Source organism: Symsagittifera roscoffensis, chromosome 6 (assembly GCF_963678635.1).
Source record: "Symsagittifera roscoffensis chromosome 6, txSymRosc1.1, whole genome shotgun sequence".
NCBI lineage: Eukaryota > Metazoa > Xenacoelomorpha > Acoela > Convolutidae > Symsagittifera > Symsagittifera roscoffensis.
Genome location: NC_087067.1, coordinates 2,608,939 through 2,634,801, shown reverse-complemented (window position 1 = coordinate 2,634,801; position 25,863 = coordinate 2,608,939). Strand labels below are relative to the sequence as shown.

At 36.9% G+C, this 25,863-nt stretch overlaps 2 protein-coding genes across 3 annotated transcripts in view; both read right to left on the bottom strand.

Moving 5' to 3' along the window:
* The window catches only part of LOC134848439 (galanin-like G-protein coupled receptor npr-9), a 55,329-nt gene extending 33,049 nt beyond the window's left edge, over nt 1–22,280 (bottom strand). For both annotated transcript variants that reach the window (XM_063865898.1, XM_063865900.1), the window contains exons 1-3: nt 22,167–22,280; nt 21,704–21,904; nt 5,262–5,506 (exon numbers count right to left, since the gene is read on the bottom strand). In XM_063865898.1, coding sequence (XP_063721968.1) covers nt 5,262–5,506; nt 21,704–21,880 — 422 coding nt within the window. In that variant the 5' untranslated portion in view covers nt 21,881–21,904; nt 22,167–22,280. The remainder of the gene's footprint in view (nt 1–5,261; nt 5,507–21,703; nt 21,905–22,166) is intronic.
* The window catches only part of LOC134848127 (copine-5-like), a 546,303-nt gene that overhangs the window by 294,184 nt on the left and 226,256 nt on the right, over nt 1–25,863 (bottom strand). The gene's annotated exons all lie outside the window — the stretch shown is intronic.

Genomic DNA, 25,863 nt, shown 5'->3' with positions numbered 1-25,863 from the left:
CTATGAATTTTAGATTAAACAGATCAGGTAATGAAGTAACTTTGTTAACGATTTTGCAATTCCGAGGGTTAATTGACATACATAATAGATTCGGGTTCACGGGTGGTACTGTTTCTCCTTTGAATGCCGAGGGTAACGAGAGAGTTGTGTTAGTGCGAATTGATCTTGTTTCTTTGGTAACGGCCTCTAGTGATACATTTGGGGGCAATTCTTCAATTTCGTCGCTACTAATATTCAAACTTGGATGTTGTTTAAGGAATTTCTGCCATTTACGCATGCTTCGATCCATTTTGATATTTGATGTTGAAATTTGAGAATTGGTTTTTAATAATTTTGAACAACTTTGTTCTGATTTAATAATAGCCCCAACTAATCCAGTGCGTATTTCGCGTAGCCGTCGGCCAAACCACGTGTTTGAATCTGATTGGTTGATTTCCGCTTACATGTTTTTCCGCCCTCTACCGAGTCATTTCGTGAAGAAACTTCCAGTCTATTTATAGATTGCTTTCTTTCCGCTGTACAAATTGGTCCCTTGGATTTATTGTGTCCCTTGGATGTATTAAAGCCAAGAGCGGTGCGAATTAGGTTGATCTTTGCCACCGTAAACATATTATCATACGTACTAATTGGCGTTGCTTCTCTACTTGGATGACGTGATAAGTAGTCCGCCAATCCAATTTTAGCCCCTGGTTAATGTTCAATTCGAAAATCAAAGGGAATTAGTCGATCTAACCAGCGTGTTAAACGGCTAAACATCGTTTTATTTTTCTTATTATTACCATTCAAAAGGGATATTAGGGCTTTATGATCGGTAACGTTCAAAAAACTTCGTCCTAGGATGTAATTTCTAAAGTATTTAGCCCCCCACACATCTGCCAACATCTCAAATTCGTTTGTTGACTATTTCTTTTCCGCTTCGTTAAGATATCGCGAGGCAAACGAAATTGGGCGCCACCCTTCTGGTCCTAACTGTTCCAACACCGCGCCGAGCCCGTTATGGCTTGCATCGCACACTATACGAATGTCCTTGTGGATATCAAAATGCCGTAATTCAACAATGTTCGAAACTTGTTTCTTAAGATTTTTGAACGCGTTCTGGCATTCAGGTGTCCAAATGTATTCATTACTTTTGCTTAGTAGGGGTTGCAGCGGCGCAGATGATTCGGCTAATGCCGGTAGATACTTGTGCAGACTGTGGATTGACCCCATGAACGATTTTAATTGCGACAATGTCCGCGGCGGCGTTAGCGCCTCTATTGGTTCTGTTTTCCTAACCAATGGAGTGATTCCAGTCGGGGTTATTTTAAGGCCTAGCCATTCGCATTCTCGTTGGGCGAAATTACATTTTTGTTAATTTTAGGGACATATTTTCACGATCCAGTTTTAAATTTTTCTCTACCGTCGCTATATGGTCTATCGCAGTTCCCTTAGTTACAACCAAAAAATCGTCGATGAACGCGTGCGCCTGCGGGTATTCGGCGAGTATGCAATCCATTGCGCGTTGGAATTCCGCGGGCTTTGTCGTTAGACCATAGAATCCGGTCTTGAACCGGTACGTACCCGTCGAGCGGCCTCCATTGAGAGAAAAATTGCACTGTACGCTCGTTTCAGCGTTTAATGGCAGTTGGCCATATGCGTATGTTAATTCCATTGTTGTGAAATATATGTCTCCCTGTTTTTTCTCACTAATCGTTTGCCCAACTGTGTCCATTAGTTCCTCGATATTCGGTATTTGATACTTATTCTTATGCACTTGTTTATTTGATTCCCTCGACTCGAGTGCCAATTTCACGGACCCATCCTTTTTTACTGTTATTACTATTGGGGACACAAAATATTTGTCCGAGCATTGTGTTAGTTTTTCGATATGACCCTGTTGCAATAGTTTATCAATTTCAGCATCCAATTTTTCTTGCAACGAAATCGGAACTCGACGCCCCTTCTGTTGTACTGGGGTGAGGTTTTCAAAAAGTTCTGCTTCTACTTTGTAGTTTCTTATTTTTCCTACCCTGCTAAAAAGGTTTGAAAACTGCTTACTGAAATAGGTTTGCCATGAATCCAACTCCCTCTCCGGTTCCAGTGCGTCCTTGTTGCCTTCTTCAATGGACATTATCTGTTCCCCTGGTGATTGTTGCACCAACTGGAGTCCTAATTGGGGCATCAGATCTCTTCCAATTATTGATGGTCGGTTCCCTCCGATTACTTTTATCCTCGCGTGTATCTTCCAGCCGTTTGATTGTATTGTTACCGCCATTGTACCAATCATCTGTAGTGGATTGTTTCCATAATTCCGAAAAGCATTGTCCTCCTCCGTAAGATTATCCAATTTTACTCCTGACGTTCCCAAAGTCTTCCGCAATTCCCCAATGGTGAAGATCGAAATTGGAGACCCGCTATCGATCCACACTCGAGTGGGTTTCCCATTGACTTTAATCAGCAATTGTGCCCCAGCAACTTTCAATTCTGTGACTTTCTTATGTTTTATCGCCATGACCATATAGTCCCCGTCTGATCTGCTCGAGTCCCACGAGTGCACCACTGGATTCTTATTAACCCATCCAATGGAACTTGCATGTTGTGACGCTTCTTCATCCGCCGAGTTTTCCAGATGACCATCGTCAACATTCTCCCGTATCATTCCTACGGCTCCCTGTCCCCGCTGGTTTCCACGCTTCCCCCTACAGGTACGTTCGAAATGGCCAATTTTGTGGCAAAAATTGCATGTAACGCTTTTTGCGGGGCATCTGTCCAAATGTTCCCTGGTGAGATTTTGTTGATCGCAGTTATAGCATTTATTGTTATTGGGAAAGTTTCTACCTCGATTCGATCCTCGCCCTTGGTAAGAGCATCGGCCCCTTGCACGATTGTTCCGATAACCTCCACGGATTATTCCGACTGGTTCCGATTTTATCTGGATCCCTCTGCCTCCTGATGTCGATCCTTGGGCCCCCACTGATCCCGTGGCTACATATGATGATGCATACTTGTTTCCCCTCTCGTACGAGAGAGCTATCCGGTACACTTCCTCAGGTGTTTTCGTCGACCTGCATAGTTCCTTTTGTGCATCACGGTTATTCATGTTGACAATGAATACGTCTCTCAGTATCCGGTCCTCTAGTGTTCCAAAGTTGCACCGCGCCGCCAATCCGCTTAGTACGGAATGGAATTGCTCCAAACTTTCATTGATAAACTGCCTACGAGAGAGAAGTTGGTATGTCTCATATGTCTCATTTCTTTCTTTCTTAAATTCCGTTTCCAGTGCGTCTAACATTCGTGGGTAACGAATCGTCGAGAGATCCAGATGCGGTCGTCTTTTGTGAAGTTCGTCCTGCCCTTTCTCCCCCAGACACAAATACAGATTCGAAATCAGCACTTGTTCCGATTCCAGTCGATTTTTTCCGTCTACTTCCTCGGGCAAGTCAGTAACTTGGGCGGCTGTGAGAGTCGCGGCGTAGTAAAAGTTTTTCGGGTTTAGTGAGTGCTTGGCGACCATTCCCCATTGGAATCTGTTAATCCAAAATTCCCACATCATTGGCGGTTCCGTGCATTTCGCTGGCCAAAATCCCGTGATGCCCAGTGGATTCTTTCCCCCACCTGAGACTGCTGGCTGCGCCATGTTGAAAAGGTAAAACGATAGTCGTCTAATTGTTAATTCCGATACAAGAAATAGTCAACTTAATCTTACAAAGTTAGCATAGAGAGTGGTTGAGAACAGTATCCAAGGGTGACAGACTGTTCCAAGGACAAACACCTGCTAATCAATTAGTCTAGCACCGAGAGTGAACATTTGATTGACAGCTTCCGAAATGAACTAAATTACTCTATACAACATATTCTTAATCACAGCCACAAAAGCGGTTCTCTGTAAAAAACTTAACAGTTCATATAATGCCATGGGGCAAGTTTAAGGTCAGTGAGAAGCGGACACCTCTCCCCCTCGGAGATTCGACCCCTGCCTATCCAAAAGGACACCCTTTGATATTCTTCGAAGGCAACCATTTTTGACTGACCGCCCTTTAAAAACTTCTAAAGGCACCTCTGGTGCCGCCGATAAATATAAACTTAAGAGCAGAGCGTGCGCTAAAAATTGCAATTTTTTATCAAAAAAATTCTAAAAGGTGACTAAAAGCGACTTAAAAGTGACTAAAAGTGATTTGGGAGAGCTCAGAAAATCATTTCGTTCCATCTAAATTTTTGTTTGATATTCCCTCGCTCTAGAAAATCCTAGATGCACCTCTGTATTTTGTGAATAAATCATCTGAACATTGTCAGCTTCAAAGCACGCATTTATGATCCATAATTGGCGTAATGGGCATTTTCGAAACCCAAACATTTTGAAAAAAGTATCATCACAAAAAAAAAACAATTTTTGATCTCAGGGCAACAGTATCGGCCATCAATTTCTTTCTGATAGTTCTAAAATTTAGAAATTTTCTTCGAAACATTTTCGTCAGAGCATAGGAATTTGTAGGGAGAATTTGTAATCACAAGTGTTCTATCTTTTTCTTCGTAACACGGAATCAAAAATAGTTGATTTGTGACCGTTGCTGAAACATAGGGTGAAGTATCCTTGTGCTAAAATAAATTACAACAAGCTCAAAATTAGATTGTTTTCAGGCCATTTTAACTCGAAATATATCAAAAACCTGGACTAGCGAAAATAGTAACCAAAGTTGAAGTGGTAAAATAATAATTGACAGAAAAGGTAGCACGAAAGCCCGTTTTAAAATAAAAAGTGTTTTTCAACCAAAACCGATCGAGCACAAGATTGACATATCATTTGCATAGCGTCGATGTGTAACTAAACATGAGCTTATGTGGTTTGATCGGTTTTAGTTGATCGCGAAATAAAATCGAATAATTTTCATATCAAATGGATCACAATACTAAAACTCAAGCTTTGAATCATTTTGTCATCCTATGGTATATCGGAACAATGAAGAATTTTACTGAATCTTTTTTTTCCAGATCGGTTTGAAATAGAAGAGTTCTTGTGGGTGAAAAGTTCTTTTTAAAAACCAATCAATACGTTGTATCAATTTGCTAACATTTTCGTGAAAATCTGTCTCTTTTGAACTAAGTTCACGAAGGTTTGACAAAAACAAAAATCAAAATCTATTTATTTGAAAACCCACAAAAATTTGATTTAAAACGCGGATCTCAAACCGGGTTACACGACGCAGTTCAGTCATGCTTAAAGACAGTCGGAGATCCGAGCAACTTCCGAAAAATCACCGCGATACGAAAAGTTTTTGTCTCACTTTTGGTAGCGTTCTCCGAAGTATCGAAAAAAGTATCCTGTAAAAGCATCGCGCCCCCTCTCATAGTTGAACTCGTAGGTTGCGAACATGAACTCTGTGATTGGGGGGATGAGCCCACTTCCGAAGATATCGACGAACGAGTTGAGCGCCAGAGGGTAGTACTCTAGTTTGCGGAACTGCCTGGCAAACAGGAAAAGACAGACGATGTAAGTGTTGAGAACCAGCGTCAACAGGCCAGTGAATGACTGAAACAGAAATAAATTTCCAGCCTAGAACCCATGCACCTGTGTTAGTATCATGTCGAAGCCCTGAGACTTTAGATTGCCCTTTAACCCCCCCCCCCCCCCCCCCCCCCCAAAAAAAAATTGATGAAATAATCGAAAAAATTTTAGAAAAATTAAAACCAACTAAAAAGGACTTTTCCCACTATCTTTTCTGTTTCGCGTCGGGCAAAATTTTGCAAGAGTTTCTGCATGTATCAAATGAGTAAGGCAGAAATTTTGCAAAGCAAGTGTACCGCCTGCTGGATTTCTAAACCTAAAGTTTCTCAAATTGCAAAACAATTCCGTTAACTTCTCCCCCCTAACGTTTGCCCCAGTTACACCCTTATAACCCCAATCCCTGTGTTTGCCCTTTTTTGCCCCCGACCATCTAAACCAACTGAGCCACCTAAAATACCTAAACCATCCCCCTACCCCCCCCCCCCGTCAGAAGTGCCATTTTTTGAAAACTTTGGCCAAAAAATACCTTTTTCTCGGCACTCGATCCCTTGCAAAACAGTCCACCAACAGTTTTACACTCTACCAATAATATGAGAAAATTTTTAAATGTAACGAAAATGAGAAGTTAAGTAACATCAAAATAGTAACAAAATTCAAAGTTAAGCTGAAAAAAACTTGAACAACACGTTACCAACTTTACTTTAAAACGTAGAAAACACTTTATGTGCGTTGAAATTCTCATCTCAAAAAAATGAAAAACAAATCGCTTACGATTGATTTTCAATGATTTTTTGGCTTAATTAAATATTCGCAGAGTAATCTAATTTTGTTTGCTCACAATTGTATATTTTTGTTCCGACTTTCGTAACGAAAGTAACGGAATATTTGTGCTCTGCGTGTGACATTTGCCGAGAAATAACGAATCAAAACTTAGTTGTTTAGTCAGATAAAAATTGATAAATTAATTGAATAGTTGATTACAAGAGTTAATGTTTAGATACTCAGTATCAATTTAGTATTTTTTATCGGTATGAACTTTAACTGAGGAAAAAGAAACCCAAGAATTAAATATACATCTAACAGCGAAGTAAAAAAAAAACAACAGAGTGACCACGCACAGCGTGGCATTCAGTATAGGCCCATCAGTGACCTTGATTAGCGTTAATAAGTATAAGGCTGCAGCGTGGCTGCAAGAAGAACATGTTGAAAGCGAGGTACCGAAGGTCGCCTCATGCCATTCCCCGCGGGAGGAAAAATTTTGGAAAATTTTACGAAATTTGGTATTGAGAAAAATATACGGCACCAAGGTAAGCATTAGCATGATAGCACCTCTATCCCACACAAATGCTTGGTGATAAAGAATATGAAACTAAATGTATAGCACAAAAAGGTTAACAGAGTTTGGAAAAGATTTATGTTCTGGCACTAGTCATTTTGTATCAAGAGTTTGCTAATGTCTGCAAAGGAAGCAGGAGACACCTCCATTATGTCAATATGGGGCCTGTTTCTAATGAGGGGTTTTTCCGTGGAGATGGCAGAAAAGAGGGAGCACTTCCTGAGAGCGAATCCTGAGTTGGCCCTCCGATGAGCGATTGGCTGACTTGAGCCTCTTTTACCAACTTGATAGAGTGACGCAGGGAATCACAGAAGAATTTGGTGGGTTTCTTACTGCGTGAAGAGGCCCTGACCGCCTCTGAATTGTCCACCATTGGCTGAACAGGAGGAGACAACGACGGATATGAAGAACGCGGTTCCGAGAGCGCACCCTGTGAGGGTTGAATAAGACCCTCTGAAGACACACCATCCGGAACCATTAATCTTGGCAGCAGAGGCGGCAGGCGGCGAAGAGGTTGTACTGTCTATGTTAGACGGCTGAGCGGATGAACTAGTCGGATGAGCGAACGTAACGGCGGTGAATCCTTGTGCAATTTGATGCGTTTCCCGACTGGGTTAGATTCTCTGACCACTTGGAGGTGGTTTGACCCAGGCGAGCCCTCACTGGACGAATCTGCTGTAAGGTCAAATACTATTGGGTCAGACAAGCTGGGATTCTTCGATCGTTGATCCAACATAACTGGCTGATACCTAGTAGCTGCCCTTATGACCGCACTGTGAGAGGTTGAGGATGAGGCAGGAAGACGATCACCTAGTGTGTTTTGGCCGAATGAAATGTTGTAACGAAAGTTAGGCGTAAGGCAAATATGATTTTTACGGTAAAGTTTCCCGTTGTCAGTGACATAATTATGATTGGTAACCTGAGTAATCTTGAACTTTGCAGTCTTATGAAGAGGTTTTCCGGATTGGCGATCTATAATTTTCCTAAAGACTCTAACTCTAGTTAGTTGAATAGTTGATTACAAGAGTTAATGTTTAGATGAATGTCTCTACTTGACTAGGTTCGGAAAAAAGAAGTTTTTCCAAGTTACTTATTTTGGTTGGACTACGAGATTGCTGAACCGGCAACTTTCGAGAATTATTTGGAGCCGGAGGCGTAGAACTGGGCCCGTGATCCGAGAAACTAAGAGTGTTACGTGTAAGGCCTGTCTTCAGCGAATGGGCAAGGTCTGAATGATGACTTGACAGCTCTTTTAAGACCCGTTTGCCACTGTCCGCCGGGAGATTGCGCTTGTACTGTGACCATTTGTTCGCTGCCCGAGCGAACTCAGCCAACGCTTTGTAAGGATCACTGTCCGCGACATTGATGTCTAGGGAAAACATCGGTTGAAAACGAGGAGTAATCGTAGGGCTGGCGCTGCCTCTGAGAACCACCTTAGCGCGATCCCTGCTACAGTCCTCGTTGGCAATCTGATCCGGCGTGAGGAGGTTACGTTCTAGTCCTTGGGCTGATGTATCAATTTTAACAATATTATGATAAGCCTGAGACGAAAATGTAATTCGAAAGGCAATTTTTCAGCACTGAAAGATTAGTTTTTCGAATATCTTCGACTGTTTGTTGAATCGTTTCCTTAAAATTACCAAAATTAGGATCAAGTTATGAGGTATCCAATTTTCGTTTTAAAGTCTGTATTGAACGATCAACCAAACCACTGCCTCTGTGACTCCAACTGGTGAAAGATTATGTTTAATGCCTTTACTAGAGCAAAATTGTTGTACCAAGTCTTTTTTAAACCCAGATCCGTTATTGGTTCTGACAGATTGAGGTATACCATGAATGTGTTTGTATGATGCGAGGAATTTATTAACCTTCTTTGCCCCAGTAGTTTTTGTAATAAGAACCGAAGGAAATTTAGAGAAACGATCCACGGCTACTAAAAGAAAGATTTTAGAACCCTTATCATCTAATATAGGACCGGCGATATCTAACAGTAAATCCTGATTTGGCCCAGACAGACTAGGTAAAAATTGTGCGGTATGAAAAGTCTTAGCGGTTTTAAGATGCTTACCATACAGCGTGCATTCGCGACACTTCTCACAAGTATCGACAATCTGTTGGTTAAGAAACGGCCACCAAATGTAATCAGAGGCAGACATCACGGCCTCTTGCCCCGTGTGAGAACAATGAAGTCGGACAAGGACAGCTTTTCTCAGAGGTTCGGGATTGCCAATTTGTTATCCACAATTACACAATCATTGACCACCGCTGCCTTGGTCCACAATTGGGCCATTTATGACCCCAACTTGTTGAAAGTAGTGACGTCTTTATTGGCTATGGCGCTTTTCATGGCGCCCAGGAATCAGTCCTCGTCTGTGAGTCAGCACCGAAGAGGCCTGGCAGTCCCACAATGTCCTTCGTAGATTTGGAAAGGATCGGCTTGCCTCCATTGACCGCAAAAACTCCTATGTTTGCGGCTGTGTTCAGCTTCCCAGGTTTAGACAACTGGCACTGCTTCATGGCTTCCAACAACTGAGCGTGTCCTTCTTTACGGGAGTTAGTCTTCGCAGTGACAAAACGGGTTTTGGCAGCTCGTTCGCGGGTTCTGTTATCTTGGCGGATTTGGTCGATTCTGGAAATCAATTGTCGAGACCGTATCGGATGACGCGGGCTTGGCCGTCTGAGGTTCAGCGAGTGCAATGGAAAGTTTTCCACAAAAGTCAGTAGATCGGTTTGTTCGGCCGTTGAGTTTAGTATAGTATGAAAGTCGATAGAGACGTTCGTTAGATAGAGTTTGGGTCGTTTCCAGTGAGTCCGTTTTCAGTATCTGGCGGTTGATTCATAATGAAAGAGTTTAGATTTGAAAGAGTAGAATAAAAATAGTTATTGATTTTAGATAGCATAAGTGAGTGACTGTTTTGTGAAGATTCAGGTCGAAGACAATAATCTTGAGTGAAAATATCTGGTTTAAGATTTTTAATTAGCATACTGGTTTTCGATTGGCAAACACTTTCCGAGCACAATTCGACGCCCTCTATCGATGACAAATTTAATTGACCTATTTGCGTAACACGATTTGATTGGTTCAATCGCTGAGTGTATTTCCGTCGCCCGCTACCGGAGAACGCTGAGAAGATCGCAAAGAACGATGCTGAGTTGTAAAATCAACACCCTCTTGCAAAGGAGGACAAAACCCAGACCTTAACTTGGATAAACAAAAGGATATGATTAAAGCTAAGGCTTTATTGAAAGCCTCAATGGACTTAACAACAAAAAGTACGTCACAGTTTGAGGGTTTAGGAGCCGAAAATGTAGGGTAACGAGTTAAGTAATCAACAATACCCAAAGTGACCCCAGGGACATGAATAACTTCAAAATCGAAGGGTAATAATCTATGTGCCCAACTAGAAAGACGAGATTGATTCAATTAGTTATTGTAATTTTCATTTAACGCCGAGATAATGGCTTTATGATCAGTCAGCACTTGAAAACATTTTCCCAACAAATATGTAGGAAAGTTTTCAAAAGCCCAAACAATCGCTAACAATTCCATGTTTTTGGTACTATACTTCGCCTCCGCATTATTAAGGAAACGCGAAGCAAAAGCGGTTGGAGCCCAAACTCCCGGTTCGATCGCCTGTTCAAGGCAAGCCCCTAACCCTTTATGACTAGCTTCACATTTTATCATTGACTTTTTAGAAGAATCATAGTGAAAGAGGAATTTTGGCCATCAGATTGATTATGCTTTTGAAAGCGTTATCTTGCTCCTCTCCCCAAAGAAACGACTGTTTATTACAGGCCTTTAGTGATTGCCGAAAATATACTGTATGAGTATGCAAATCGGGGATGAACCTAACCTTTGCAAGTGATTAAACGTTCCCATAAACGACCGTAGCTGTTTTAAAGTTTTAGGAGGCTTGAGTGATTGAATCGCATCGATCTTCGAAAACTTAGGGGAGTAATTGTCCTCATTAATGTCATACCTTAACCAAGTTAGTTGGTTAATTTCACGCGTACGTTGCCGAGAACTAACTTAGTTGTTTAGTAAGGTGTAAATTGATAAATTAGTTGAATAGTTGGTTACAAGAGTTAATGTTTAGATACTCAGTATCAATTTTGTATTTTTATCGGTATGAACTTTAACCGAGGAAATAGAGACAGAAGAAATAAATATACATTTAACAGCGATGTAAGAAAACAACAGAGTGACCACGCACAGCGTGGCATTCAGTATAGGCCAATCAGTGACCTTGATTAGCGTTATTAAGTATAAGGCTGTAGCGTGGCTGCAGAAAGAACATACCGCCTCATGACAGGTTGGGTGTTTTTTTCTTCAGACAACATTTGACTTTAACGGAATTTTTTTCTATCATTTAAAAGATGTTTTTAAATTGTGTTCTTAAATTCGGAAAGATATTTTACCTGCGATTTGTTTTTTGTAAAGTTTAAAGATGGGGGTTATAAGATGGCCACTTTGGCAAATTTGGGACTACTAACGCGCGATGTATTTCGCGCTAGTAACGCGTCAGCGGAGGTTTAATTCGTATTAGAAATAGTTCCAAATTGGTTGAAGGAAGCTTATTTGCCATATTAGATTTATTTGTTACTAGGAGCAAATTTTATCACATTGTACTTTATGGCGTGTGGGAGGATAATTTTCACAAAAAATCTCAAATAAAAAAGTTTCATTTTTTTTCTTTTTTTTCTTTTTTCATAGACATTACAAGGTAGTCGGAAAATTCAGGGTTTTGCCCTGATACGAGCAGTCTAGTTCACTTTTATAGGCACTGACAATAAAGCTCAAAATTAATTGATTTTTATCCGTGAAGCTCCAGTGCGGGCTTCTTCGAAAGTCGGAACAAAACTCAGCAAAAATCAGTCAAACTAAGATTTCGTTACTTTTTGGATGTTTGCATGTCAAATAAATACCCAGATAGTCAAGAGAAAAGTTGTTCCTGCATTGTTCCTGAAAAAAAAATAATTTTCAAGTTCACGCAAGATTCCTAATAGCAAACAATTTTCACCGTTTTGCTAGCATTCGGCACTATATACAGTGCTTGCTTGCTCGAGGGGGAGGGATTTTCAAAGAAATTATGTCGACTTTTTTTTTAGGTCGACCAAATTATTTTTGTGAGCTCTCCCAAACCACAATGAAAACCGTAAATTGACCAAGTTTTCTGCGCCGCAGGCAAATTTTTTTTAAAAAAGGCCAAAAAAGCGTTTTTAGGCACTTTCTGGAAAACTTTGACCAAAAAATTGCAATTTTTCGGCGCGCGCTCCCCCCTCAAAAATTTTATAAATAGGCGCCAAAGGCGCCTTAAGAAAAATTTTAAGGTCAGTCATCCAAAAATGGATGTCTCAAAATTACAAAGGCGGAACCCTTTGGGTCGGCAGGGGGTCGAATCCCTGAGGGTGGTGTGGGGGGCGTCCGCCTCACCCCCTTCCCCCTAAATCCGCTACTGCTTGCTTGAATTATTTTTTTTCTTAATACATTGTCAGGTTTCTATCAAAGTTTCAGCATGTTTTTCAAAAAAGATGTCATTACCAGTTACTAGTTTTTTTTGAAAAAAAATCACCTTAAAAGGTAAAGACATTAGCCTAATGGCGGAAGCGAAAACTGTAACAGAAAACCTGAGACTCGAGTCAAAACTCACAGCCAAGATAGTTTTCATCGGTAGTCAAATTACTATATGACCGGAACTCCGGAAATTGTTTTTGGTTACGTGAAGTATCGTTTAGGATTAATTCGATCGTGATTAGTTCTCTGAGAGAGATTCTGAAAATACCCTCCACCTGAAAACAACTATGAATTAGACTCTAGACCGGTAATTTGATCTGCTTAATTGCCAATTTTTCCTATTTTGGGAATGAATTTATCTCCGAATAAGCTTTGAATCTGTTTCTAGTTGAGTTATCTTTACAGCTGCGCTAACAATTAAAATAGATCAGACGCTAATTATTAATCGATACAAGTTTTCTTTTTATTTCTCTGCTCTTAACATCAAAGACAGTCGCTCGGTCAAAACTTGAAAAAAAAAATTGTGAAAAAAATGAATACTTGTATCAAAATGTCCATATTTGCTGTTTTTCTGGGACTTCTGATAATGGAGGACCGAATCGACTGTCGCCAAATGTTGTTTTCGGAACTCTGCCCATCGGGAAACATCTTTGAGTAAGTTGTCTAAACTATTTGAATAAAATCGCTGACAAGTAAATTAAGACTTCTGGTACGGGAACTCCTAAAGCATTTATTCAACCTAGTCTTCTTGTATGTTGCTCCAAAATGAGAAAAAAACTTATAACTTGAAACTTGAAAAATATCCTAAAACGGCTCACTTATCGTGTTCAAACATCTCAATTTTAAGAAAAATAATCACAGATGAATTTTTTTTCGTTTTGAGCTAAAAGAGCATCCATATCTTTCAGTTGATTTTGACCGCACTAGAGTTTCCGGGAAAAAATTGATTTTCTTTGAGTTTTTTGTCAGTGTCTATGAAAGTGAAAAATAATCAATAAAAATCACTTAAAAGGGATTTCACGGCTACTACTTAACAAAGCGATAGAATCAGTTCCAAAAAATTCATTAGAGATCGATTAATTTTGTTCCAAATTTTGAAGAAAGTAGGTATTTTATGTGCTCGGGTTGTTTCTTTTATCCCCCGCATCCAATTTCAAGCGTTAATAATCGATTATATTACAATTTTAGTACCAGTCTTACTAAAATTGAGAAACACTCGATTTTAATCGATTCATAATCGATTATAATCTCTCTTTTTAAAATCAAGTTATAATTAATTATAATCCATTATAATCAATTATAATTGAAAATTTATTTGTCCATTTTTTATACAATTATAATCAATTATAATTGATTTTAATCCATTATTTTTATTCAAATTTCTAATTCATTAGTTTTGCACAAAAGTCCATTATAATCGATTATAATTGATTATAATCCTTTTTGTTTGTCCATTTTATCTTCGAATTTGCATCTAATTTGCTTATATTTTATGCTTTTTGTAGACGTTTGTTTCTATGAAAAATGAGAACAATGTTTTCAAAGTTTTCCAATCAATTCAAATTAATAAGGTTTTTTTTTCCATTTCTTCCCCATTAGAGTTGTTTTGTGATGCATTTTTGAAGCTTTTTAACCACCAAAACATCAGCAAATTGATTTAGTTTAATGATGTATTCGGAAGATTTATTTTTCATATACCGGGGGAATCTTTCCACTAATATGAAAGGATCTCTATGAAACTTTTGTTTCGAGGTAAAACTTTGTGTTCAGATGAACCAAAATGTTCAAGAGATCTCTCTATTAGAGATTTTTTTATTGACACACAAATATTAACCCATAAGATATAATTCGAATAAAGTTTTGAATCGGCAAAATTTTGGCAAATTAAGAGATTATAATCGATTATAATTGATTCTAAGGGTTTTTTGTAAGAACTATAATCAATTATAATCGATTATAAGAGATTATAATCTCTTGGAAATTATCACGATTATAATCAATTATAAATCCTTTAAACACCTAATTTTGGTAATTATAATCAATTATAATTGTCAAAAAATCATCATAATAGTCCGTAATAATCAATTATTTACGCCTAAACTTGGATGTGGGCCAGAACAAATTTCAAAAAATGTTACACTAGGGGGCTCAAACACCTTGATCTCCGAAGGGTCGCAAATCGTATTTTACAGTCGCTGCAATCTGACTATAACAAACTTGCTTGTTTTATTTTTTGATGCTGAAAGTGTAAAGAGCCTTTTATTGTCCCTCAATATTGTTCTACAATGAAATGAGGCAAACCAATAAGTCTTTTTATTTACATACTCGACTAACACTAGCCTAAAATTTTTAAATTGGTCATTATTTCTTTGCCCGTACCCAATAATTGTTCTGAATGAGATCTGAAATGATTTTTTTTTCTGATCTAAACTTCAGACTTGACATGGGTTGTGAAATGTTAAAATAATGCTTGGATGATTCAGGGTTTAGTTTCAGATCTGAAGTTTTGTTTTCATGGTAATCTCTGACCTGAAAATAGTTTCTGAAAAAATCAATGATAAATAGCTCAAACAACCAAAAACTTTTCAAGACCAGTTATTCGCGCCAAGACCAGAGCACTCGGAATATTCACTATTATAGATAAAGTCAACAAAATCCCATTATAAATCCTCAATTTCTCTAACTCTCAAACTTAAACAGGCTAAACGTCACAATAAACCCGGAATCATTTCACTGATATTTAAGTTCTTGGCGTGTTTCTTTTTGCAATATTCAGTAAACATTCGTCAAATTTCGATGATTTCTAGTATTACATTGAATTGCTTTGCTCACATTTTTTTTGAAGTTTATCAAATTTTCACTGCGTTTCATGCTGAAAAGTTTTTACTTGCTGCTTCAAAACAATCAGAGAAAAAAAAGAAAATGGAAAAATCAAACTCGCTTTGCTCAAATTTGGTTGATTTTAAGCAAAAGTTAATGAGACAAAAACTGCTTTCAGTGTTACTGAGTTTTTTTTGGTTTACAAATTGATAATTAAATTTTGAACAGAAAATTACACTCCAATAGTTGTTCGTTTGCTTGAATTCAAAATTGAGCTTTAAATAGAGAGTCACTTGATGAAAAAATAACAGCAATTGCCGGTCTGTTTTGGGCTGAAGTTCGAACTAAATCAATAGACCAGTTTTAAGCTCAATCGACCGAACAAATTGCCCCATAAAACTTTTTGACCTAAGAAACACTCTCGCTCGCTTCCTCTTAAACCGCCCTTCATTTTAACCATAACTTATACACTAAACGTTTTAATGAAAAGTAACTTTACGAGAAATGACTCTCGGTAGATTTTAGTTGCCACAAATTTGTTTTTTCTTGATGACCTGTTTATATTTCAGATGCCTTGCGAATGACACCCCAGAGAAGCGAGAAATTGGCTGCGATATGAATCCTCCCGGATTTCCATGCGTCCTTGGAAAAAGGGCATCAGCTGGCATAAACTTGCGTTCCTGGAGACAATTCAACCCCTATGAAAGAATGCTCCCACACTAAATTGAAGAAAACGAACACCTCATAGTTGGGAACTTAACTATTTTTGACATCGTAACACCAAATCGAAAAAAAAAACAATGAAAGATTTATTTTTTATTAATCGCACAACAACTAAGCTGATTGAAATACTTCTTACACTTTGTTATAACATCCTTTTTTAGATCAAGGTCTTTATTTTGAATGTAATAAATTAACAATGATTTCCCGATATTTTAAATCAAATTAAGTTTCTGAAGCTTTTTGCTGGACAATTGATTGTACGAGAAAACAAATTTTGTCATTTACTTTGAGAAAATCTATTTTTTTTTTCGAATTTCTGTTTTCCAGAAAATCGAAGATCTTTTTCAGCACCACATTGAAAATGCTGAGTTGGAGAGTTCTTGTATTAATTGAAAACCATCCCAGATTAAAGTCTCAAAAATCATTGTTGCTTCAGTATTATTACAGCACAGTTTTGAAATACTTAGATTAGACTTGGAGAAATCTGAGCCCGCCATCTATTTTTATGGATTCAAAAGCATTTTGCATTTACTGAGCTAGATCATTGATATGTGAAAGTTTTGTTCAACATACAGCAAAAAACTTGATACGAGAAATGATTGTTCTTTGTTCTCGATTAGACTTTGAGAAATCTGAGCCCGCCATCTATTTTTATGGATTCAAAAGCATTTTGCATTTACTGAGCTTGATCATTGATATGTGAAAGTTTTGTTCAACATACAGCAAAAAACTTCTTGATCAAATAAGTGTCATTTTTTCATCGTGGTGATAAAAGGATCTGAAAGAAAATCTAGAGCTTGGGCATATTCGACATTCATATTAGTTTTCCACGTTCATTTTGAGTAAGCAAAAGGAAAAACAATTTTCGCAAAACCATGACTAAAGACAAACAAAACAAACTTCTCGAAAAAACTTTCAATTTTTTTTTTTGTAGTTTTTTGAATTTTTGAAACCGCTAAAGTTCTCAAAAAGCTAATTTTATTCGAGTAAAACTACGTTTTCACCCAAATTAAGTGATTGTAGGCTTCTAAGCCCTGGAATTAAGAAGCTTTTAAGAACCTGCTAGCTTGCTTTATTCGCTCGAATTAAGACGAAAAAACAAAAATTCAAACCGGTTTTTCTCGACACTGGGAAACCAAACAACGGTCAACAAAAAATAGTTGACATTTCCAAGAGTCGTAGCTTTTTATTAGAAAACGTTGGGCTTAGCTTTTATGCAGAAGAAAATCGCTTAAACTGTAATTTCAATTCAACCAAAAACCCAGGTTTGGTAGGGTAGTTATTGAGAGAATTCAAAAAGCTTTAAAAAACGGTCAAGAATTCAAAATTTTGACTTTTCCCAAGGTCATAACTTTTGTGTCAAAAAATTGAGCGTAGTCGCATAGCAGACGCTAAGGAGCTTCCAACAAACCGTATTTGGATTGAACGCAAAAAAAATTCCAGTTATGGAAGGATGTTCTTCGATAAAACTCAAACAAATTTAGAAAAAAAAGACCCAAAAAATCAAAAAAAAATTAACTTCTCAGGGGACGACAATTTTTTGTGTAAAGAATTTTGTGAGTGGCAGCTAATTTCGGGGAGCTTCCCCTTACCAGTTATCTACATTCAACTCACAACCTCAGGTTGTGGAGGTTAAATTTCGAGAAAAATCTAAAAATAAAAAAAATCAACAAAATCGACAAAATATTCCCCCTACAGACTTTTTGAGAAAATGAAATGAAGTCAAAAATAAGGTCAACAAATTCGATCAAATGTTCCCTCACAGATTTTCTCTGGATGTCTTTTTTCTGAAAATTGGTAGAAAGGTGTTTGAAGAAAAACTGAATTTTGGCAGAAGGTGATGAAGTTTGCAAGCGTCGCAGAAGAGTGAAATGAAAAATTTCTTTTCTCTTTTCACAAAAGCTATTTTTATATAGATACACAAAAAAGACAATTGGATATATAACTTTTTATAATCCATACTCAGGACTATCATACACACGTAGCTTTTAAAGATACTAATTTTTCAGACCCTTTCCTTTGTTAATTTCTCAAAACCCGATCATAAAAACCCCTCCCCCGAACAGGACTCCAGGATTTACTAGTCAAATACTATGACTGTGAGGAAAATGAACGAAAAACATTACATAAATATGCAGTAAATCAAGTCACTCAATGCGAATCCGAACCACAATCAATAGAAACAACAAACATAATAGCTACACTTTACTCAAAAGCACGAGCTACAACACTAACAAGATACAAATTCACAGCGACATTTTCCGAAAAGAAAGTACATTGTTCCCAAGTATCAAACGGAAATAAAAATAGACTAGATCATGAATTTTTCTACCAAAGTAATATCGAATGACTTTTACATCTCAGCCCTGACGATTGTTAAAATGAACTTAAACGATTAAAAATTACATCAAACAAAGGCACAAAGAGAAAATTGGTAAACTTTCAAGTTTTTCCAGACTCTGCACATCAAGCCGTACTTGAAAGATACCAAGGTCATATGAAACTAGACGACAAATTTCCACGCCACTGAGCTCATGGAAGATTAATTTACGATCTCCATGATAAAAATTGGATACCACACATCGGAACAAACAATCCCTCAAATTGCAAAGCAGACACTAAAAATAAAGGATACCAAGAAATATTGTTTTTTGATTGGAAAATACAACTTGAAAAAGTACAATTAACACGAGATTTAAACGATGACAACATAATTTATCAAGGAATCAATTTCCTTTGCAAAAATGACCAAGGATGCTGCGATCCCACTACACGAACACAAGCAAAAATTGTTTGGTTTCCTGAAGACACATGTACCACATTTCAAGTAGCAAAAACACACGCTAAAATGATCAAATTTCACCAAAATTACTCTTTTGAATCAATCCCTTATGAAGACGTGAATCCTGATAAAATCAGACAAAGTAATTATAAATTTAGAAACATTCATAATATAGAAAATAAATTGACACGTTTCCAAGTTTACCCAGAAACAGAACTTGCATGTGAATACAACAAACCACTTTCTAAAACGCAAAATTTAGAAATTCTTGTCGAATACGATCAAGTTTTTGACTTGAATACAGGAAGATTAATCATACATCCACATGCAACACATTATTCAACCAGTGACGAAAACTCATACATCCCAGTAAACCTCCTAAGAACACAGGAAACATTGGTGGAAAAGAAAACCACAAGACAAAGACAGTACACATTTACAAGATCTATCACTAATGAACAACACTCATTGTGGCGCAATTCGTTATGACATACACCTAGACATGAAACTAGACTATACAATAAGAAAAATTTTTCAAGAATTGTCTTTAACAGAACTTGTTAAAGACCTCACCATTCTTTCCTAACTTCACTTATTGTGTTAAAGACACTAACCTACAAGGCATTATCCGCAATTATGATCCCATCAGCCAGATGTATATATTCTGTCCCTTAACTAAAATCTTCAACGTAGACGAATCCCGCCCACTAATCGTCCCACACGAATTCCTATAGCCCGTTGAAATCCCGATCCTAGAATTCATCCATAACACCAGATATAATCATAAACTTTATAACCTCATTAAAAGAACACCTAATGAACTCTCACCTAGCATTGAAGAGCGCAACATCATTAAAGCACTCGAATTGTTTTGGCCACTTCTTCAAACTAAATGCATCATTCGTTTGATAGCTAAATTACCAACATCATCAGAAATCATTCACGACGTTTTTCACGACGGATTTCTCACAGACGAATAGGTAAAATGAATTAAATAAATTATCCTAATAAATTCGAACAAAAACTAACCGTTATTTATAAATGTTTTCTTTTTTTTCTATAGTCTTCACAGGCACGATCATCAATCATCTACAAAAAAGAAAACTTTTTTCAAGTATAAATTTCTATTAACCAATTTCAATAAATGAAACAGTAAAATGTTCCCCCAAAACAGCAATAAATTATAATATAAATTCTTTTCCCATATGCAGTATTTATTCTTACAATGAAAAATAAACTGATAATTTCAACCCCCCAAATAAAGCAGTAAAATTAATAATTTCAAAAGTAAATTAAATTAAAAATGCCTATAAAATTAAAGCAGTACTAACCTTTTCAAAGACGCTTCTTTATAGTTTTAAACATTCACTCGCCCACAATTCTATCCACAATCGCACAGCTCGCCAACTGTATTCAAGTCAAAAACTTGATCGTATTCGACAAGAATTTCTGAATTTTGCGTTTTAGAAAGTGGTTTGTTGTATTAGAACAATGATTTTAAGTTTTAACTTTCACTGATAACAACTCTAACCAGTTTTCACACATTTCAAACTTTCCTTTAACGCGGTTGGAAAGGAATTATATATTAATCCAAACTAATCAACGCAAGCGTACTAAACACAACCTAACAGCATGATTAAGAAAAGAAAACCCACGGTACCCAAACTGAACTAACACCAGCTTAGAACTGGATAAACTATTCTTTTGAAGACTACTTTCAAGTCTGAACACAAAAGAACAAAACACAAAAAAGTCAAAAATTAAACCCAAAACAAACTATTTGAATTTTGAAGAAAAAACACAATCAAGGCAAAAAATAAAAAGAAAAAACCAGTAATAAAAAATGTACGAAAGGTTGAACACAAACAGGACCCTCCAAAAAAGAGAGCATGAATTTATACTCCCACTCCTGGCCTAACCCACCAGAGAGAACGTCCTGAGCATGCTCTATAGCCGGCCTAACCCACCGTGCTACACCCACGCTTTGTGACACACACTCTATTTTTGACGAGAGTTACTCAAAGGTGAGTAGCTCTTAAAAATAACCGAACTAAACAATAACGCTTTTGCGAAAAAAACTAATACAGGATCATAACCAAAAACATGATTAACAAAGATTTGCATATGTAAATAATACAATGCAGTATATAGATAACATACAGCCCAAAAACGAGCAGCAAGGAACTTGACACACCAATCACACTCCAACTACGGAATGGCAAAACACACCCGACAACCTGCCTACAGTCACTTCACTCAACGGATTTAAAGTACGACTTGGCATCGCAGCAAAGGAAACACATTGCAACCGAACAATGGCCATCTCGATGTTCAAGTATACGTACAGATCCAAGTCACCAGGCACAGCATCCAAAGTTAAACTACATGCCACTTCCGAACGAGATTGGAACATTGCTATTCTATAATCAAACAAATCAACACTTATCACAACCGATCAGAAGTCATAATACGATCTCGCGAAACGATCGTGATAACAACTCTTCTTCCAAATCAGAAAGAAGAATATGCTCACAATTTCTAAAAGAAAGACACCTTCATCCATCCTCCACTACAATAGATCACTGAAGAACTAAAACTCTCTAAACCCCGGATGGGTGGAACCAGATCTAAACTAGAATTTATTATTGGATATTATTCTGATATTTTATCTCTATAAAATATTGAGTACTAACCAATCATACTCCATCAAACTAACAACCCTCTTATTTGTAAGTGTTGAAACTACTTGTAGTTTCAACACCAGAACAATTTGAATTAAGCTTAGAATACAGTTGTTCTCATTCTGCAACTAACTCGCATAAACCGGTGTACACTAGTTCTATTAAAACTAGGAGATATAAGAGTAGATTAAGATTGGTATTAGACTAAGAAGTTGCACAAATCTATCCGGCCGAAAATAAGATAGCGTGACGAGCAGACGGTGTACTTTATCTGAAATTACTCTATGAGTATACCCAAAAGGATATAACTCAACAGATACTCACATATACACACGACATGTATGGAAAATGCTAATCAGCTCACCATAACAGTAAGAGATCCAGCTCTGATCTTCCATTTGATCAGTAGGTAGTCCCAGTATCCGTACGATATGTAGTCGAACATATTCCAGGGGGTGGTTGTTCTGATACCCCCCTCACCCATTCCCTCTGCTCCTGTTGTTGTCCAATTATACCCCCCTATCATTGTCTCGTTATCCATGCGGACTTCCCGGGTGCTGTTTTTCTATTTCAAACACAAACTTAAGATCAAATCGACAAAGTCTTTGAGGACTGAGTATTTTAATTAAGTTTTCAGCTTAAAAAAAGTTTAAAATAAGAGAAGTAATTTACAAACATCACCGACAATGTTCCCAAAGTGCTTTTTTGTGACCAAATTGCCAAAAATATTTGTTTGATTGTTTCAAAAAAACTTGTCAAATACTGTCACGGAGCTCATTTTTTTTGTGACTTCTTCATATTTTAGCGGTAAATGTGAAAAAATTTACCTGAAGCTGCAAATTTTCTCTATAACTTCCAATTACAGCTTAAAGACCGAAATTTAAAACTTGTCGATACAGTTAGATGGAATTAACTGAGAATTTGAGTCGATATTAGTCAATATCAAATTGAGTTTTCTCTTAATGAGTTAATTTGAATGAAAGAAAATTCAAAAAATGGAAATTACGTTTTGATTATTTAATTCAGCTCATATCTGCAAAATTAGCATTTTCATTGATTTTAAACACGAAACATAAAATAACGGAAGGTATACCTAGATGTAATTTCACAAAAACATGCTCTAACTAAAAAATTGCCAAAAGTCGTAACTTTTCAAATCGTTTAACCCTAAAAACTGGCCAAGTATAGATGGTTTTTCTAATTATGACGGTCCGTTAGGTATAGACTTCACAAATTATAATTTATGAAGCAAGCATAAACTTTTGCAGTTTTTTTTTTAGCGAAAATCAGTTTTTGGTTCAAACCAATACAGGTCGGGGGTGCGGTTGATCCAGGCACGGATCTAGGAATTTCTTGAGAGTAGGGGGGGGGGCAGATTTTGAAAAAAAAACGTTGAAACTTTTGTCGACCTTTTTTTAGGTCGACCAATTTGATTTTCTTAGCTATAAAGACATAAAGACCCTAATTTAACCAAATTGCATTTTTCTGAGAAATGTTTTTTTAGGCGCCAAAGGCGCCTTTTGAAAAAATTTAATGTCAGTCAGCCAAAAACGTACATCTCATAATAGTACAAAGGAGGACCCTTTGGGTCGGCAGGGGGTCGAATCCCTGAGAGTAAGAAGGCGTCCTCCCCCCCTCCCCCACTCCTAAATCCATCCACTGGTGGATGCTGCTATTGTTAATAAAGTCAAGTTATAGGATTAAGGGAAACGGTGGTTAAGTGATTACATCTCCGCCTCTCAATCGAAAGGTCGGTTGTGCAGGCCCATCATGATCTGTGATTGTTGGTTGAGGGTCAGGCAAGATTACCCAGCCCAAAAAATAACCAAAACTAATGCATGTAGTTCTCAAGCAGGAACACAATTGCGGTTCTCCGTGATGAGCTGAACAGCTGGTATATTGGTCCTTTCTCTTATGAATGAATAGTGTTAACTTAACATTTGTTAACATTTTAATGAGCTTTATGTTTTGGTACAATTGGTAGCAGGCTTAAACCTGGTTCCAGTCGCGCAATGATTCGTGATGGTCGCTTAATGGTGAAAAACAATCTAAGCCTAGAAAATAACCAAGTAGAGATCCAGTCCCCCAAAAAATAGTGCACATTTCACACAAAATTGAACCAAATTTTTGAGCCCAAAATTTTTACCCCAAACATTGATTTCGTTTGAACTTTTAGTCAATCAGAAATTGCGCTGAAACTGCATGTCAATTGCTGAGCTTATTATATCAAAGTAAGCTTCTTATTAAGTCAAAAAAATTTAACAAGGGTATAAACTTTTTGCATATGCATAGAAAAATAACTTTTGTTCAATATTCAAAATCGTTTTTTTTTACCGAATCAAATTGGTATACTTTATTCGAAATCACTTTTTGAACATTTTACAAAGACTCCGGCGTGGAACCGTTTGGTTTTTGGAACCAAAATGGCTCAAATTGATATAGCTTTAGTCTTGGTGTAATTTTTATTGACCTTAATTGTAACTAAATTTTGCAAATATGGTTGTTACGTCTGGATAAATTAATTTAACATTTTTTGAATTACAAATTCACCAATTACAAAATTCATCATTTACAGATTTCACCAAATACAAAAAACTGAACATTTAAATTAGCTACGAAAAAAATTAAGAAACTAGAAAGATGGAGTCAATTACTGGCATGGTTTCAGATTTTGTTCTTCAAGATGATGAACTACTCAAAACAAAAAATAACTTCTTTTTATTTGAAAAGAAACAATTTTCTATTTCAAAAAGCACCCTTAGGAAACGTGTTATGACAAGCTGATCACAGAGTGCTTGTTAGTCTGTGAGACCTTTGAGATGGTTTTCGCTTCCAACTCATTTAACGTATGAACTACTTGATTTTCACAACTTAAGAATATTTTAAAAAAAAAAAAAACAATTTTTTAACAATCGCGCATTGCTGTTTTCTTGATTTTTTTTCCCATCAATTGCATATTTATCATCTAGCGAAAATTTTGCAGCTTTAGATAACTTCAAACCACAGAGACATCAGAAGATTTTGATTCCAGCAGGACAGCGCCACATATCACACTAGCCAACCTACCGTGTTTGCCATAATTTATTTGTTACAAGGTGATTTGTTAAAGCGTGTTTGCCAAAATTGATTTGTTACAAGGAGCGAAATCTATTGTTTTGTACTTTATATGGCGTGTGGGGGGATGATTTTTATAGAAAAAAATTCAAATTTTAGAAAAAAGTTTTCGTTTTATTTTATTTTATTTTTTTATGTTGTTTATGATATTACTGCTCCATAAACTTTAAAGGCAGTCGGAACATTCAGGGCTTCACCCTGATACGAGCAGTCTTGTTAGATTTCATGAAAAGAAAGAACTTATTGGCCTTACCCAAAGTCCAAATCTGAACTCTTTAAAATACCAGTTTTGGGGTTTCTTTTTTTATCGATTCACCGCGGTAAATCTCGGACATTTGACAAACTGATAAAATGAATCAAAATTTGTGCTGTTGGGCCAAACGGAATTAAGTTTCAGCAACCACAGCGTCGGTTTGCAAGCACATGATAGCAAAAAATCCAAATATTTCCATCTATATCGTGCAAAATGATGCATACGAGTTAATACAGTTGGAAATGACAGCCTTTTAAAAAGTCCCGTATGACAAAACCTGCTTTTAGGACATTGCAAGGGCCACATTTCATGATGCTTTGTCTTTTATTTACAAGTTTTCATTTTTGATTTTATTCATTTTTATTGGACAATTTGAAGTATGAGGACTGCCTAATTTTCCTTGACATTTTTAGATGATGTTCTTGGCCAATAAAATTCCATCTAAAATATCTTCTTGACGGTAATCGACCAAAGTATTGCATTTTGTTCAAATTCCTTTGCAGAAAATTGTATATAAGAAAACACCGTTTAATTTTTCGGCTCTTTTCCACTTTCCCCCCACCTTTCAAAATACCGAGTTTTATGTTTGTTTTACGTGTTATTACGGCTAAATGCGTGATGTTACGCTGTTAAGTATGAAGAACAAATCTGTTCAGAATTGTTGATTTGGTCACCACGCCAAATTTCATTGCATTATGACAACGTAATACGCTTTTTAAAATTGAATTTGAAAGGTGGGGGGAAACTGGAAAAGAGCCAATTTTTCAAACACTAGTAAATTTTGAATTCGTCGAGCAGAAGAAAAATTTGAACCAAAATTAGTCACTTCAGGTACTATTTTTAGGAAAATTTGACCCAGGATAAAGTTGGAACGAGTATAATTCGACAGAAGAAATTTCACTTTAATGAGATTGACCGACGACGAGCATTCCTGTCGAACTCGATCAAGTTTTGGGGTGTGGGAAAGTTCTTATCATTTGTTTTATGATTACAACAAGTTTCAAAACTTTTGCTTTTTAAAATGATTTACATATTTTTCGGCTAAATGCGTGATGTTATCATGTGATCTATTACTTGCTTCACTTGAAAAATTAAAAGGAAGCAAAACCGAGCTTAGGAATATTGTTTAGAAAATGAATGCAGCAGTCTATAGCGTC